A 16,350-nucleotide genomic window follows, 5' to 3' on the forward strand; every position below is an offset into this window, starting at 1 on the left:
TCTTCAATGACCATAAAAAAAGACAAATTTTAATATCATGGTAGATAGAATTCTACACTTTTTCACATTCCATCTCCAAAAATTACATTTGTAAGCTATTGCAATCAATGGAAAATAAAGCACCATTACTCATCAGCTGAACAGAGTACAAACCACAATACCCACAATCCCTCAGTACTCTGAGAGACCCTCCATTTCTTCTTTGGCTCCTTACCTCCACTTCCTCCTTAAAATGCCAGAGTAGGAGCAAGCTTTACTTAAACCTTATGTTAGCATTCAAATTGAATATACACATTCTTTCAAACCGCATCCCAACATTTGCTATCAAAGTGCACAGCACTTGTAATGAACTGAATCACACTGACTGAATAGTTTTTCATCATTAACGCAATTAGTATGGACAACAGTTCAGTTCACAGTTCAAAATCTTTATTAGGTTTATTAGGTTTCACCCCCTATTTCCTCATACAGATATCAAAAACCAAAACCAACATACTGTAAATGAAACCTGAAAACAATTTCACTCTTTCTGCTAAATAGCTTCAGTGCAAAATTCAGAAAAAAAATATCCATACATTGAAGCGAATATGGGCGGCCTGGTGGTGCAGTGGTCAGCACTGTGGCCTCACGGCAAGAAGGTTTTGAGCCCCGGCTCCAGCACAGGATCTTTCTGTGTGGAGTCTCCATGTTCTCCCTGTTCCTGCGTGGGTTCTCTCTGGTACTCCAGTTTCCTCCCACAGTCCAAAGACATAAAGAGGGGACGAGGCTGATTGATACTCTAAATTGACTGTAGGTGTGACTGTGAGTGTGAATGGTTGTCTGTCTCTATGTGTTGGCCCTGTGATGGACTGGTGACCTGTCCAGGGTGAATGAACCCTGCCTCTCGCCTGAAGCCTGCTGGGATAGGCTCCAGCCTCCCCGCGACCCTTGACAGGAGAAGTGGAAGAAAATGGATGGATGGATGGATGAAGAGAATATTTGTTTCAATACAATTGATACACATAAATGTTTATTTCCAAGTGAATCCATATCCCATCATGACTGAATCATGACTACATGTTTACAGACGTGTGAAATTATTATATTATTATGTGTTCAGCAGTTTTGGAAGGATCAGTCAATATTATTATTCATTCAGACAGTCATTTGCTCCCAACATTCTTTCCTTGACCACATCAACGTAGAAAAGCAACCTCAGGATAGAATATGACCAGAGATTTTCAACAGAATAAAGCTTCTGATGTTTTAAGTTATCAATGTTTATAGAGTTGAAAATGAGAAAATAAAATAAAACAAGACTATACATAAAATGCATCACTTTTGTTTGATGCATGTAAGATCCCTGAGCTGTTGCTCATACTGCATTTAATCCTGGACATGATAATCTAGTTTAAACTCAAAGTGTTACAGTGTTTTTTCGACATGAATTTCCTTTAAGGAACAGCACTATGGTCTGCTTCAGCTCTGTGATTTTTATCCCGTATATAATCGGGTCAAGAAAAGGGGGAAATATTAAAACTGACAGGCCAAGACTCCTTCTTAAGAATGGAGACGCCCTCTCAGATCTGTGAGAAAGAAGTGTGATTAAAGTATTAACTTGCAGGGTCAGGAAAACAACTAAATGTGTGCCACATGTCTGAATGGCTTTTCTGCGCGTGTCCAAATTATTACCCATGACACACGTTCGCAGAATCTGCATATACGTGTATGCTATTATCGCCAGTGACCCACCTTGTAAGAAGACTATAAAACTTAATCCATAGTAGTTGTTCACCCTGGTGTCATCACAAACTAGTTTCAGTAAAGATGGATTGTTACAGTACAAATCCACTAAATTTGTCCTGCAAATTTTAAAGCGCGCGAGAAGCATAAATAATACAAACATTATTGAGAAGCTCAAAATCCATATTGAAGAAATGATTTTAGCAAGTCTGTGTGGAGTTAAGATAGCGTTATATTGTAAAGGACAACATATGGCAATATATCGGTCGTACGACATGGCGCTCAAAATCAGCAGGTTTGCGGAGCCATAAAAGTGAATCAAAAAACCCTGAGTCATACATGCAGAGTAGGACATCTGTCTGTTCTGTGTCAAGATGCTGGAGACAAAGTGAGGAAAAAAAGCTGTAGCACCCACCATGTCACTGATGGGTAGGTTGAACAGCAACAGAAACATGGGCTTATGGAGCTTTTTAGTCATAGCAATAGATAGAAATACAGATAAATTGCAAATAACAATAATCAAATAGGTAATTGTTCCAAATATAAATGCTGGGTAAATATAAACAGCAGGCAAAGCCAAGGACTCAAGCGTTAGTAGGTTACTTGAAGATACATTTGGGTACATATTTATTTATAATGTTGTTGCTTTCTCTGTTTGAATAAAACTCTCGCTGAGAGACGAAGGATCTGTAAAGGACAGAAATGTGATTGTTAACAAGTAATTTGAGATCAAGAGCGACACATTCAAAAGCGCCACTGTTCTCCTCACCTGTTGCAGTGTGTTGTCTCACTCTCACCAGGGTGTCACGAACACGTCGCTGCTTTTTATTGGCACCAGCAATGACCCACGAGACTCAACAGCACAACACCAAGTTGATGCTGCCACACAGAAATCGCTAGTGAATCTCTTTCACGATGCAAAGTTTCCTGACACTTTTAATCATGAGACACAACCCCCCCCCCCCCCCCCCCCCCCCCCCGGGATGGTAGATATATGAATTGGACGTAAGTGTAATGTATTAATCTTTAATTTGTAGTTCGATAAACGACTTGAGTCATTTTGGACTGTGTATCATCCAACGGTTCCATTTTTTTTTTTAAAAATAGGCTACTGATCACAATCTACTCCAACCAAATTAAATGACACTTTCATTTTTTCACCCAGAGCGGTCGTCGGCTGGCAGTGTCAGTACAGTATTCACTTGATTCCGACCCGCCCTCTTTTGAATCTCCACTACCTTCCTATTTAGTCTTTTCATTTTCAAAGAAGGACAACTTCCAGTCATTGTTAGATTGCTGTGTTTAATCTGTTGTATCTGCTACTACTTTCAACTACCTTGTAGTGTCTTTAGGAGTTGATGGAGCAGCTTAGAACTATTATAAAAGTATTGAAAAGTACTAGCAGGAGGATTGGTTGTGTGCTGTTGTACAGGGAGGGACCGAGATCTTTTGAATTGGTAATGAATGACAGCCCATCATTCAATACTGAAACAATTTGTTTGGTGCTGTAAAAGTATTGAAATCAATCGTTAATTTCTCTCTAGATCCAAAGAGAAAATTCGAGGCTAAATAGCCTTTGACTAATTGAACAATGTTTAAAAAGGGCTAGATGTTTCACAAAAGCTGAACTACCCCTGAACCTGTGTGTATGTGAGCTATCGCTGCATGTTAAAATCTTCTATCCAATACAGCCTCATGACACAATCCATTCAAGGAAATCAGTTTTGGGCTTTAGACGCAGTCAACTTTTGGCGCACTGAGGCCACCAAGTGCCGTTGGAATTAGATGTCTGCCGGGATCCTTCGACACACTGCGTGCCAGTGCTTTATGCAGCAGGATGTTATGTTCCAGGATATCCACAAAATACACAGTATATAAGGAGCAGGCATGCGGCTCACCGTCCAAACCACAGACGAACCACAGGGGCTGGAGATGTTTTCAGATTTGTTACCCTTGGCAACACTTATTTGATTTATAGTTATATTTAAGATGTAATAACATCCCAACACTATGTTTAAGCCTCAGCTCTGACAGCCTTTGGTGCCAACTGGCAAAAAGCACTCAGGAGGAGAAACACGAGTGAGTTATTTAAGCTCAAAGTAACAAAGGATGATGTATTTATGATACCAAGAGAACAACATGATGAAATCTAACAGCTTTACACACAGAACTAACTCTGTGTGTACATACAGATTATATAACCTCTCATTCATAGAATAGAAGGGATGCATTTCTCCCAGTGAGACATACATGTTGAAGTTATTTAAGGAGTTGTAATTGACTCATGGTGATAAACGTCAGTATCGCAGTCAATTCACCAGTCAATAATCTCTATTTGTATTATACGGTTAGCTTATCGTGAATGTGCAAGAGCAAATTCTGAAAGTGGAATGGATGGAATGTATCTGATATAGAAAGTAGTTGTGACACAAATGGCATGCAGTAGAGTACAGAGTATAGTTTTATTAATCTGCCTCAATGAAAACCACAACGTATGTGACACATGTACATATCAGTAGGTGTTTTTTTTTCATTCAGAAATGAGTTAAGTGTAATTCGTGTAAGCTAAGTTATTTGCACTCAGCAACAGTTGATCACTATAAGTTATATCACAAATATAACTTTGACATCAGATCAAATGTGGGGAAAACTGAATGTTCTGAATGAACCCACGCAATATCGGACTAGTATGTCAGTTTGAAAGGAGACTGAAATAGCATAGAAAATCTAGCACAGCAAAAAACATCACAAGGCGTTTAAAAGTAAGCTATTTAAAACTTGTATCTAGCAGACAACGTCAGCAAACGTGGTGTACCGTGTGCAGCAGACGCAGAATCCTCCAGTTTTCAGTTCACATCACTATCAGTAGTAATTATCACACCACGGGCCGATGTTAAGGGTTCAAAATGTCTTTTTTGTGTTTACAGAATTAGTTCAGTGAATACGTATGAGGTCTTTTATTTTACAAGCTCCTATTAAATAAAGAAAAACCTTTCTAACAGTGGTTTAAATTCATGCTCAATTCCATGGAAATGTTGTTGTTTTTTTCTGCTCATACATTTTTACATACAATTACTGCAATATTGTTATCACTATTAACACCATCGGTTCATTTCAACAAAGTACTCCTAACAACTCACTAACAACTCTATGGCTTTTGGTGTGTGTTCAGTGTGGAATGGGCTTCTCTTGTTAAGCACTTTGCATTACATTTCATTTGTATGAAAAACGCTGGATAAATAACATCTGTTTGACTGATTGATTGATTAATAAATACCACAGATATATAACAAATTAATGACCACAAAACTATCTGCCACAAAATGCCCTGTGTTCTGATTCAAAAGGACACTCTATTTTTCAAGACCCTCAGGAGAGTCTGTCGTATTTCACTTGTATACAGCCCGTACACTATTGGATTCAGAAGTGGAGATACAAGAAATATTAACATGCCCATAATCTTTTGCAAGTTAACAGAGACATTTTTGAACCTGTGAGACAGAATTGTAAATGTTCCCACAATCTCAAATATGACTAGAATGACCAACTGCGCCACACAGGTGTTGATAGCTTTTTTCTTTGCCTCAGTCTTCCTTGTGACAACACACGTGATCAGAATCTTCACATAGGAAAAGGTCTGAACAGATACACTCACAGCTTGCATGACAGCAGTGTTAAACAACCCAATGATGTTATTGACGGCTGTGTTCCCACACGTGAGTTTCAGAAGAGATGGGTTATCGCAGAAGATATTCATAATAACAGATTTACACCTCGGAAGCCTGGTCTGTAAAACGAACAATGATGTTATCAAGATGAAGTCAAGACCCCAGACCACAGAGATGATACACAAGACGACTCTGGGTGTCATAATAGAGCTGTAGCGCAGTGGCATGCAGATGGCAACATAACGATCAAAAGACATCGCTGCAAGGATAAACAGAAGTCCACCGCCGTACATATGCAGTAAAAAAGCTTGTAAAACACAGAGGTGGTAGGAAACCTTGTTTGTCTCTGTGACGATGTCCGACAGTACTTTAGGAAGCATCGCTGTTACACCGATCAGATCATTGAGGGGAAGACTAAACAGGAAGAAATACATGGGCTTATGAAGGTTCCTCCTCAGAATGATCAACATCAGCAGAGTCAAGTTGCAAAAAATACAAAACAAATAAATTGCAACACCAAGCAGAAATATGGGATACTTTCCTCCCAGAGGAATGATAAAGGTGTCCAGGCTTAGTTCAGAGGTCATCCAAAAAGATTCATTCAACATTTTCATTTTGTTGAATGATAAGAAAAACAGTCAGAGACAGAGTGGGCGTCTAAAGAAGAAGCCACACACGTAGTGCGGAGGACCACCCAGCACAGCTTTGTCTTCATGTCTTAAGTATAACTAGTTGACGTCACTGTTTGCCTTCGGGATTGTCACTGTTTTCGTAAGGATGAATTTTATCATAAAATAATAGCTGTTGAAACATGATGACAAATATTCAAAAAGAGCATAAAACCAAAATTGTTTTGTCCTTCGTTATATTGTTTGTTCTTGATTATATTGCTATAATCGCACCGAAAACAAGAGCCGGTCTTGGTTTCTGTACTGGAGTCCTACTATTGGGCCTACTCTTCCCTAGATATTGGATGAGATTTGTGTTTTATTCTGATGTCAGTCTGAAGTTTTGAATCTAAATGTGTGCGTAATGTGCTGTTTCTTAATGATCCCGAGACCTTCAATGCAAAAAAAAACCCCCTATTGGTTCTCTCCATAGTTTAGTGAGATTTTGGGTCGATTTTGACGCTGTGTAACAAATATCTAAATTACACACACTGGATTGGATCCATATCTTCATGTGATTTGACCTGTCATTGTTTCATCATTGTTCTTCCAAACAAAGTCACAAGGAGCACTTTGTGATGACGGTTTAGTTTAGTTTTACACATTCAACATTTGTAGCTGACACCCAATATGCTCGATGCATATAGTCTCTCCTCTCCTGACTCTTCTGGGACTGCCTGATTTGTAATTTAAATATTGCTATCACAAAAAATAAATAAGTAAATGATGTATCCTGATTGACAACATGTCGGCAGAATTACATCATATATGTGCATCATTACCTTGTCAAAACAGTTATTAATGAGCCCCTGTGAGATGTGTGTAAATAGCATGTTATTAACTGTTTCTTTTTTTATTCCCAGGATGATCAGTAATCCTCTGGTTGGTAATGAGATAATGAGATTGTTATTTGTGAAGGAAGGATGTTTTTCTAATAACCCCCACAGGAAGCTGAGGCTGAGGCTGAGGCTGTGGCGCAGCCTTGCAGATGACACCAACACTCGTCGACGTTTGACCTCTTCACTTAAAACATGAGAAAGGTTCAAATGTGAAAGACTTAAACGGATTAAGTTTGAGGCGAAAATACCACAGCACGGCCAGTTCGTGTTTAATGTACACAATCGAAAACAAACAATAGTGTACCGATCAATCCACAGTTTTATTTATAATAATTCAAATAGCGCAGTTAACTAATAAAAACTTTGGTTGGAACTGCACTCTTGTATGTTTGTATTTCATAGCAGTTAAAGGACTAATTGAAACTGAACCCTGAGGCGGTCGCAGCAGGTCTCTGGGCAGTTAGGACAATAGGAGGCTAATCAGCTCACCCGGGAGAGGTGGACGTAACCCACCCTGACTTGAGCTGATAATTAATTTGACCCTCTGATGAATTTTGGTGGCCTTTGCTATCCAAACGGAAGTCAACGCTGTGCTGTGCAGTGCTGACATGAATCTTCTTCCCCTCAGTGTGCTGGATAATAGACCCTCAAAAAAAATGAATTCATTTTTTACATGACTCATTATTTGTCTGTTCTAGTTTGAACAAATATTTGATCCACTCATCTTTATATGGTCAGTGATAGTAACATATTATTCTGCTCAGGGGAACATTTTAAACAGCAGTGTAATGGTGGACAGTTACTTTAACATTTATTCTTCATTCTTGTCTGACACAAATTTATTTGTTCAGGTGTTTTCTTGAATTATTGTGTTCTGTTCATCGTTGTGCCTTGTGTGTTGTATTGTTTAGGCTTAAATATCAAGCAGAAATCAGCTTTGTGCTGTAGACGCTACCTTAACTGGTTTAGCTTGTCACGAGCAGTTCGGTTGAAGTTGAAAAGATGCATTTGTGCACACAAATATAAAAACACATATTTAACTTTTGGGATCAAGAAGTCAGAAGGAGACAATGAGCGACAGCCTTTCTTTTTTTAAAATATCTACAACCTAACTTTCCATTTTGCTATCCCCAAACCCCTCCCTCTGAAAAAGTTCATTTTTCCAAACTAAGAGGTGAGCATAACCAGCAGAAAGAGTGTAAAGTGATATTGGTGGCACTATACTGAAATGAAGTTTTCAGTATGATTGTGGTATTTTTATATTTATTTGTTTCATTTTTATTTATTTTTTTTGGTGTGACACTTTGTAGACGTTCCCTGCACTTTGGCCAGGCACCTGAAGGGACCGCTTTAATTCGAACAGGCCAGATGACGGCTTGTTTGGATAAAGATTAAGCTGTTGCTTGATGTGTGTGCATCACTGCGGTTGGAGAGACACTGAGCTTTTTTTAAAACAGTGTTTCGCTGATCCCGGATGTTCAAATCCATCAATTTCTCTGTTAAAACAAGCAGCCAAAGGTGGAAAAAAAAATCATTTCCAACAGATTTGCCATTTCTCTGCTGAGTTTATTAACTTGCACACATTACTGGGGAGGGCGGAAGTAAAAATAAACCCATACACAATGAATTATTGGCAGTGGAGCTTTTGACTTTGCAATACCAACTATGGTTTTCCTGTTGAGACAGGGGGAAAAAAATTTGTTCCGTGGTTTCATAAGTCCATCTAAAAATAGTGTATTTACAACAAAAACTTGAGAGGTTTACAAATCTACAGCAGCTAATGGAGTCATTCCACCTGAGCCAGCTAGATGGCTTTGCCCATGATGAGGAGGCTCATGAAAAACACCATAATGAAAAACAGCCACATGAAGAAGCGGTCTAAAACTTTGGCCACCTTCTTCCACTCCCCAGTCCTCTTCTGCGTTGCCCTCTGATCTCTGTAGCAGTTAGCGATGTACTCAATGTTACGCAGCAGCATCCTGTCGGTGCTCAGGGCGCTGCAGGAAACCTCTTTGTCTCTCCTCTCTCCATCACTCTCACCTCCTTTCCTACATCTCCTCGGACCCACTGAGTCTCTGCCGTCCATACTCATGAAAACGCCGTTCTCCCAAGTGGTGTAGTGATTAGTGGGGTTCTTCCCGATTGATCCGCGAGGACTCATCATGTTTTCTCTCTCCTCAGAAGTCATCGAGCCAAGTGCCTCTTGTCCTCTCTCCATTCTGTACGCACAGTCTTCTCTTGTTGGTCCGGCCTGGCCGTTCATGTTACAGTTGGTGTTCTTTGCAAGTGGAGGTTCCTGTTTCTCCGGCTGTGCTGACAAGCAGTTCTCCCCGACTTCATAAACGAAGCACATTCTTGCCATGTACTGTAGAATGACCTTCTTGGCCCACTTTGGAACAGGTTTGGCATCCGGGCCACAGTGATGTATGTTCATGATGAAGATGGTGAGAGCAGTGGAAGCTGTGATCATGGTCATAGTTGCAATATAATACTTACCTGTTGAAAAAAAAAAAAAAAACCTCAACATACAGGTGTACAGTTTTGACACATTTCAAACATTTTATCGCTCTTACCGATAAGTGGCACGTTCTCAGAGGGCGGCATAATCTCTGCAACCAGCAGCTGAAAGACAGTGAGTGCCAGCATTACCGTAACACCCAAAGACACCTTTTCTCCAGAGTCAGCAGGCAGGTAGAAGCCCAGTGGAGCCAGGAAGGAGATCATCACGCACGGAATTAGCAAGTTAAACACGTAGAAGGAAGCTCTCCTCTTGAGTTTTAACGTGTAGGTCACGTCAGGGTAGGGGTCAGCACAGCAGCCGTACAGAATCACGTTCCTTTTAGCGGGCATACCCAGAACTTCCCACTCCACATTTTCCACCAGGTCAGCCAAGTCTGCACTCTCCAAGGCGTTCAGGATGTCCAGCTGGTTGCCGTTGTACGTCCAGGAGCCGTAAGTAAACCTGCATTGCTGAGCGTCAAAAGGAAAGAAAGACACGTCCACTTTGCAGGAGCTCTTGGTGATCGCTGGGGAATCCCACATTATCTGGCCATCGTGTTGGATCACCACATTGGTGTCCATGGAGCCAGTGAAATGATCATCAGCACTGAAAGCACAAAGTGAACACGTCTGGAAACACTGATTACTGGAATACTGATCACACTCATTACATTTTAGTTCTTCCTCTTGAATTCTTCCAAATCACTCTGGAATGATTTGAAAATCTTGATCAGGATTCAAAGGCACAAGTATACCTGCTAAGGAGAGAGTCATCCCATATTTGGGTGTTGCACTCGCTCCTCAGTGTTCTGTCTGTGTTTTATATCAATCCAGCAATGCCAACGTGTGTGTTTATACCATAATGTGTCTGTGTGTCGTACATTGTCATGCAATCAACTGTTTTCAGGTTGTCATATGCAGTATAAAGTCATTGGAGGCAATATTTGAATCCATGCCTTTACAAGAACATATTTTATGACTTTTTTTACCCTTCAATTTCATCTTAAAAAGCAGAAAGCAAACACTGGTGATTATTTCTAAGTCCCTGCATCTATTGTGCACCATTTTTAGCTTTAGAGTCTTTCTGAGCCTTGGTGACTGCGAGCCACAAGAGGCGCAATTGAGATTTCAGGTGCTGTAAAACTAAATTGGGGTCAAAAAAAAGAAAAGAAAATCCCTGACGTGGAAGAACAAATTTGTTGTGAATGAGGCCTAATTATACTCTTTTCTACCTTGTCCTCTCTTGCTCTTTTTTAATTGAACTTTTAATATTTAAAAAAATGTCTAATTGTAAATTCTAATATTGGCTATTTATTCTTGTGTTGATGGCTGTATAATTCTACATTACTGGTGCTTGAAAAAACAGACAGCGGTCCGGACACACCCATGAATAATGACTTCAAGGAATGTCCAGCTTGTGCCTTTTATACTGATACAAAACATACATCATTTAAAAATAACCACAAGAAATGAAAAGTTAACCCAATACCAGTCCGACCTACTTGTTATATAGGACTATATCAGGTCTCCATACATAACTACTAGGTATGCGGATGGTATCGAGTCCATCATAATCATCTTTATTCCATTTAAGATGTGCATCAACCCACACTTGCCGAATCCATAAATAAGCGGTCAAAATTTGGTTTCGCTCATCCTGTAAAACATTGAAAATGATTTTTTTTAAAAATGGAACTGGAAAAGAAAGGGGACACGTTAGAAATGACATGGACATATAAAGAGTCATCACATTAGACATTTGGAAATGTTATAGTAGATAAATGATAATGAAACTGGGCCATAATTGATGTAAGTGATGATATCATATCGCCCTGCCGTGATATAAATGCTGCTTCACATTAACATCATGTTGATACATTCATTTCTGAATGGTGAGCTACTTTCTCACATGCTGGTGATTTACCATGTCAATTATTTGTGACAGTGTGACCTGCAGGGTCACATTCAGTATGGTGTTTGTGTCCTCCACCGGCCTCAGTGCACTGGTGTAATTGGTAAATAAATCCTTCAGGAGCTTCTGAGCATATTTGCCATGGGCACACCGGCAATCTAAGACAGGGACAGAGAGAGTTCCCTTAATTCAGCACCATTACATTTTTATTTGGAACACAAAAGAAAAGAAAAAGAAATAAGCGTTGGTGACTTTAAATAGCAAGTGAAAGGACTTCCAAAGCAATACCAGAGATGTGTGTGCGTGCATGTGTGTGTGCGTGTGTGTGTGTGTGTGTGTGTGAGTGTGTGTGCGTGCGTGCGTGTGTGCAGCGGTTCAAAGAGAGCAAGAACATGAGAGAAAATGTGAAGGCATGACAGATGGTGGTAGGGATCCGAGGGGACATCAGGATAGACTGACCTTCTACAAAGCTTTACCACAAGATCAGGCAAATCTGCCATTATGTACTAGCAGCGACTTCCTCTGTCCAGCATGTATATGTGGAATGAAGCATGTGTTCATTGAAGGATTAACGCAGGGGGACACAATAGTAAAATAGTCAAAACAAGGACAAACAGGAAGAGGAAATCATTCAGGCGCTGTGAAATCTGTGATGCTTTCATAATTCAACAAATATCCAGCATATCTTTTTTCTGTCTTCTTGTTTTGTCATTATTTTATCAAGACAACCGTTTTAAATGAATTCACACAAAAAAAAGGAAAAAAAAAGGAGCAGACCTTATTTTGAAAAACACTATCAAGCGCGTGTGCAGAGTCAACAATGGATTTGGACCATCCAGATGTTTACTCAGAGGCACTTTCAATAGAGCTGCACAGAAGGTCCAGAGGATTATGATGACAGCACAATCCCTGCACAACTGGATGCAAGTGTGAGACATTTTGCATGGAAGGGATGTGGAAGTGTAAGGGGGGAAATGACCCCCTCCCCACAAAAGAGATGCTCAATTTAACTGCGAATTGGCAAAATGAAATGCAAAACAATAGATGGACGAATTCTCTCTCCCCCTTTTTCTCGTATTGCTGATTTTTCAAATTGTATCAACTTGAGCAACCTCTGTAGAACAAGATTAGACCGTGAAATAGAAAAAAAACGTACCTGGCAAAAGTCTGACACAAAGAAACAACCGAAACAAAGTTTGGATTCCCCATCGTTTCATTTTTGCTTAGGCAAGTTATTAGAAGTCCAAAACCATTTGAGTTACAAACAAGATTCAGTCACAAAAAAAACAAAAAGAATAAGAATGAATTAACAAAATGAAAACGCGGGCTGATCGTTAAAGCACATTTACCGTGTGCTGGACTACCAGGAGTTGCGGTGTTAATGCTGGAAGAGTGAAGAAAGGCGGGGCAGTGGATTGACAGATTAAAACCTCTCTCTCTCTCTCTCTCTCTCACACACACACACACACACACACACACACACACACACACACACACACACACACAACATCAGCACTTCAAACCGCTCGGGCGGAATGTGTGTTAATGTGTATGTGTGTGTGTGTGTGGGGGGGGGGGCATTTTGTTCAGCACCGTGGAGAGCTCCCAGTTTAATTACAACCAGCAAATAAACCTGTGTTTGGATGTCTCCCTGTTTCTAATTATCACGAGATATCGTTTTCATTCATTATTAATCACGTGATCCAATGTGCGGGCATCATTTTTGATAGGCTGCGCCACCCCAAGTGCTCTCCTCCGCTCTCTATCTCTTCCGGGCGCATGTTCTCCTCTCATATGTTGTTTTCTTCCTGCAATCTACCGCATATGGAGGATGTTGCATTCGCCGCAGGGCCTTCTATCATCTGCTGGGATCATTCGACTGAAATCTAGTGGATGTAAAAATAGCGATGGCCGGATAATCCCCATCTGTGTTTAATTCGTCGCGTCCCGAAACAGTCAGGTCCATCTTACAGGCAGAATATCCTTGTAATAGCCTTGTTACTGACAGGCCGACGATGCGTAGTTGCTGGTAGATTTACAATAAACGCAGAGGAGGTAGGTTCGTTTCATTTGTCAGAATTCAGATTTGAAACCTTGACAAATAATCAACGGTGAAATTTGACGTGGCCACATTTTCCTGTCACGTGCCTTACCGTCAGCTGTGTATATCTTTGCAAGTTATGTTGGAATGTTTCAAATTAGGCTCTATTTTTTCCCCCTTAGGTGATTTTAAGTATAAGACTATGGGAAAGGTTGAATTTGAATGTCGAAAGACTACTGTTTGTTCATAGTATACTGGGTGACAAGAAAGTATCCTTCACATCTAAATGTGAGCATGGCTAAAGTTGTTTGCGGAATAAAACTGCGTTCATGATGAATGGAAAATATTTGCTTTTTAAAATAAACTCAACTGGAGATTCAACATTCTTGTGCAAAAACTCACAGAGGCTGAAAAGAAGCAAATGTACATCTGCTTAATTCTGCTCTTGATTATTTAACTCAACAATAAAGTCCAAGATCATTCATTGGAATTCTCCTCAAGAGGCTTTATAGTTTCATGTGATGTCCTCCCATGGACCAGGGTGAGGTAAAACTTCCTTTTCACCTTTTTAATATGTGACAAAAATGATAGTATCCTCAGATGAATGAGATATGATGACACTCACAAACTTCTATAAATCCCACTTTACTACTGACAGATTTTTCCCCCCACTTTTCTTCCTGTTTTTCCCAGTCAAAGATGCTACAAGGCTTAAATATCTTGGGGCATGAGAGGCCCCTGGTCATCAAGTTATCGTTCACTTCCTGTGTTATGGGGACCGTGTGCCTACCGCTGCTCGGGCTCATAACCTGTGTCTTCATCTCCTCTGTGTTTCATTTTGAGGACTCTACTGGTACGCATTGCCAGGTAAAGTTCATATTTTATAAATCACATCACTTGATACGCGCCTTGATGCTGATGTGAGACACGTTAAAGGTTTCGGTGTTTTTTTTGTTTGTTTGTTTTAGGTTCCTAACTACCTGCCATCCATCAGTGCATCAATAAGTCTAAGTCCTGAGTGTTACATATGGCGCTTCTGCATCGGCCTGCATTCAGCGCCGAGGCTCCTGGTGGCGTTCACCTACTTCAAATTTTACAGGGTTCGTTTCACCTCAAAGGTCCCTGAGAATTCACTCAGCTGCTTGAACTTGGCCTTTTCCATATCTGAAAACTTCGGCCTCTTGCTCCTCACATATGTATCATCCACTGAGACATACTGTGAGTAATTCATATTTTAAATGCTCATCACTATTACTGGGGAGGTTTCCATGCAGACCTTTTTAACTTATTCCTTAACCTTTTGTTTATTTTGTTGTAACGTTGAATACAGAGAATTTATATATATATAAACTAGAAATAATAATAAGCGTAGGAAAGTTAATGTGTTCTGGCTTTTGTTGTTTGTAGTTTGATGCAAAATTGGGTACATGAGAGGTTAGAATTTCTCTTGCAATATAATCGCACAATTCCTCTCCTCTACTCACCCAAATGTCCCCCTGTCTTTGTCTCTTAGTTGTCCATAAGGAAGGTTTCATCCTGTTCATTGTGAGCTCACTTATCCACATGCTCATAACTTGTCGTTTATGGAAGGCTATCAAGAAGTATTCTTTAAGTCCTGAGGTAAGTCGCATCAAATCTCACACGAATTCTTTGCTGTTGTAATTTAAAATCAAATTCAACTCACATTTGTGTCATTCTCGTTGTGTCTGTTTATCGAGGATGCTAAGTCCCATCATTGGAAAGTACGTTTCTTACTACTCCACATTTCCTTCTGTGCTTTTGCTGGATTCTTTTATTGGAAACACAACATGTACTGTGAATCAGGAAGTAAGTATTGGATCAGTTTGATGGTTTTGCCACCATGACAGTATGTGGTTGGTCTCGCTCTGCCTTTAAAAACCATATTGAACCTGTCAGCTGTTACCCTTTGTACATTTTTCTGATGGTTTATTGAACAATCCTGCAAAACAAACTTTCTTGCTATGCTATCAGGCCTCCTACTTTCCTGAAGTAATAATTACTATGTTTGCTAGATGGAATCTGTCACTAAAATATCAATATCTCATTCCCACCACTTGATCTAAAAATGTATAACATCAGTCTTTTTAAAAACATTGTAGAATTGTGAGTAAAAAAAAAAAGTTCTTCTCAAACATTGTTGTTTCTTCTTTTACCAGGTTACACACTTTTTGCCCTGTTTGAGTATCTCGTCGTGTTCTCAAATATGGCCTTCCACCTCACAGCGGTGTGGGACTTTAAGAGCCGGGAGGTCATGATCATTTCATGCTCTGAGGATAAAGACTTCTGACTAGAAACCCAGAGACTAAGTGCTGTGTGCACATCTGCTCCACCTGCTGTCAACAGCCCCACTTGTGTTCAAGAGGATGAGTGTGATGGAGGCCTTTTCTCCATATATTTCCACAATGAAAGTTCACGAGACCACAGAAGATAGATGTTAGATGAGAAGTACAGCAAATATGTGCCATGTCTGTATTTGCCTTAGTTTTTTTTTATTTGTTGGTGCACTGACCTACTTACAGTATGTCATGTAATGTGAAAATATGTTTGTATAATTCACAGAAAACTTTGTGGTCATACTGTACTGTGTCAAAATAAACTTGCAGTTCTTAAATGATGCTTGGCCTTCCTTTTCCAATGGAAGAAATGACCAGTGAAATTTACTGGCATATGGTTGTTAAATTTGATATTTTATATAGTCTGAGCAATTAAATTTCCATTTATATGAACAAAAAGAAGATCCTGAAGCGGATCTATATATTTGATAACTTTTGAGGGTTCTATGTTGGCATTCCAAACCCACCGCTCTTCATTATCCTAAGCTAGCAGGTAGTCCTAGCTTTTTGCAGGTCCCACAGAATGGCACACGTTGGGAGAGAAGCATTCTTTTCTGCTTTTCTGGCTCTGGGGAGGATGACAAATAAGCAAGTTTACTCATAAATTTACTCATTCCTTTAAATGCTTGTTTTTACATCAGACTTTT

General features: G+C 39.9%; 4 protein-coding genes across 5 annotated transcripts; 1 reads left to right on the top strand and 3 right to left on the bottom strand.

The window, feature by feature from the left end:
- Positions 1–1,396: 1,396 nt before the first annotated feature.
- LOC147254970 (olfactory receptor 52B2-like) lies at positions 1,397–2,347 on the bottom strand. The gene has a single exon (XM_086215038.1). The coding sequence runs from the start codon at positions 2,345–2,347 to the stop codon at positions 1,397–1,399; it is 951 nt and encodes a 316-aa protein (XP_086071164.1).
- A 2,699-nt stretch (positions 2,348–5,046) lies between these two features.
- On the bottom strand, positions 5,047–5,998 carry LOC147254971 (olfactory receptor 8G17-like). The gene has a single exon (XM_086215259.1). The coding sequence runs from the start codon at positions 5,996–5,998 to the stop codon at positions 5,063–5,065; it is 936 nt and encodes a 311-aa protein (XP_086071385.1). The 3' UTR covers positions 5,047–5,062.
- A 2,451-nt stretch (positions 5,999–8,449) lies between these two features.
- chrna10a (cholinergic receptor, nicotinic, alpha 10a) lies at positions 8,450–12,700 on the bottom strand. Its single transcript, XM_086215260.1, has 5 exons — positions 12,465–12,700; positions 11,321–11,466; positions 10,899–11,053; positions 9,471–10,003; positions 8,450–9,393 (listed from the first exon to the last, which is right to left on the bottom strand). Exons 1-5 carry the CDS (start codon positions 12,523–12,525, stop codon positions 8,702–8,704), a joined length of 1,587 nt encoding a protein of 528 aa, XP_086071386.1. The 5' UTR covers positions 12,526–12,700; the 3' UTR covers positions 8,450–8,701.
- Positions 12,701–13,050: 350 nt separating this feature from the next.
- Positions 13,051–16,165, top strand: LOC147254973 (acyltransferase PGAP2-like). 2 transcript variants are annotated; one of them, XM_086215262.1, is made up of 8 exons: positions 13,051–13,363; positions 13,532–13,618; positions 13,826–13,895; positions 14,043–14,216; positions 14,318–14,567; positions 14,863–14,969; positions 15,068–15,176; positions 15,527–16,165. In XM_086215262.1, the coding sequence occupies exons 3-8, from the start codon at positions 13,881–13,883 to the stop codon at positions 15,655–15,657; spliced, it is 786 nt and encodes a 261-aa protein (XP_086071388.1). In that variant the 5' UTR covers positions 13,051–13,363; positions 13,532–13,618; positions 13,826–13,880; the 3' UTR covers positions 15,658–16,165. The 2 variants fall into 2 exon arrangements, with proteins under 2 accessions (XP_086071388.1, XP_086071387.1); XM_086215261.1 differs by having other exon boundaries at positions 13,051–13,618; positions 13,820–13,895.
- Positions 16,166–16,350: the final 185 nt, after the last annotated feature.

Source organism: Aulostomus chinensis, chromosome 10, assembly GCF_037954235.1.
Source record: "Aulostomus chinensis isolate RoL2024-O1b breed Wild chromosome 10, RoL_Achi_v1.0, whole genome shotgun sequence".
In the NCBI taxonomy this organism is placed as follows: Eukaryota; Metazoa; Chordata; class Actinopteri; order Syngnathiformes; family Aulostomidae; genus Aulostomus; species Aulostomus chinensis.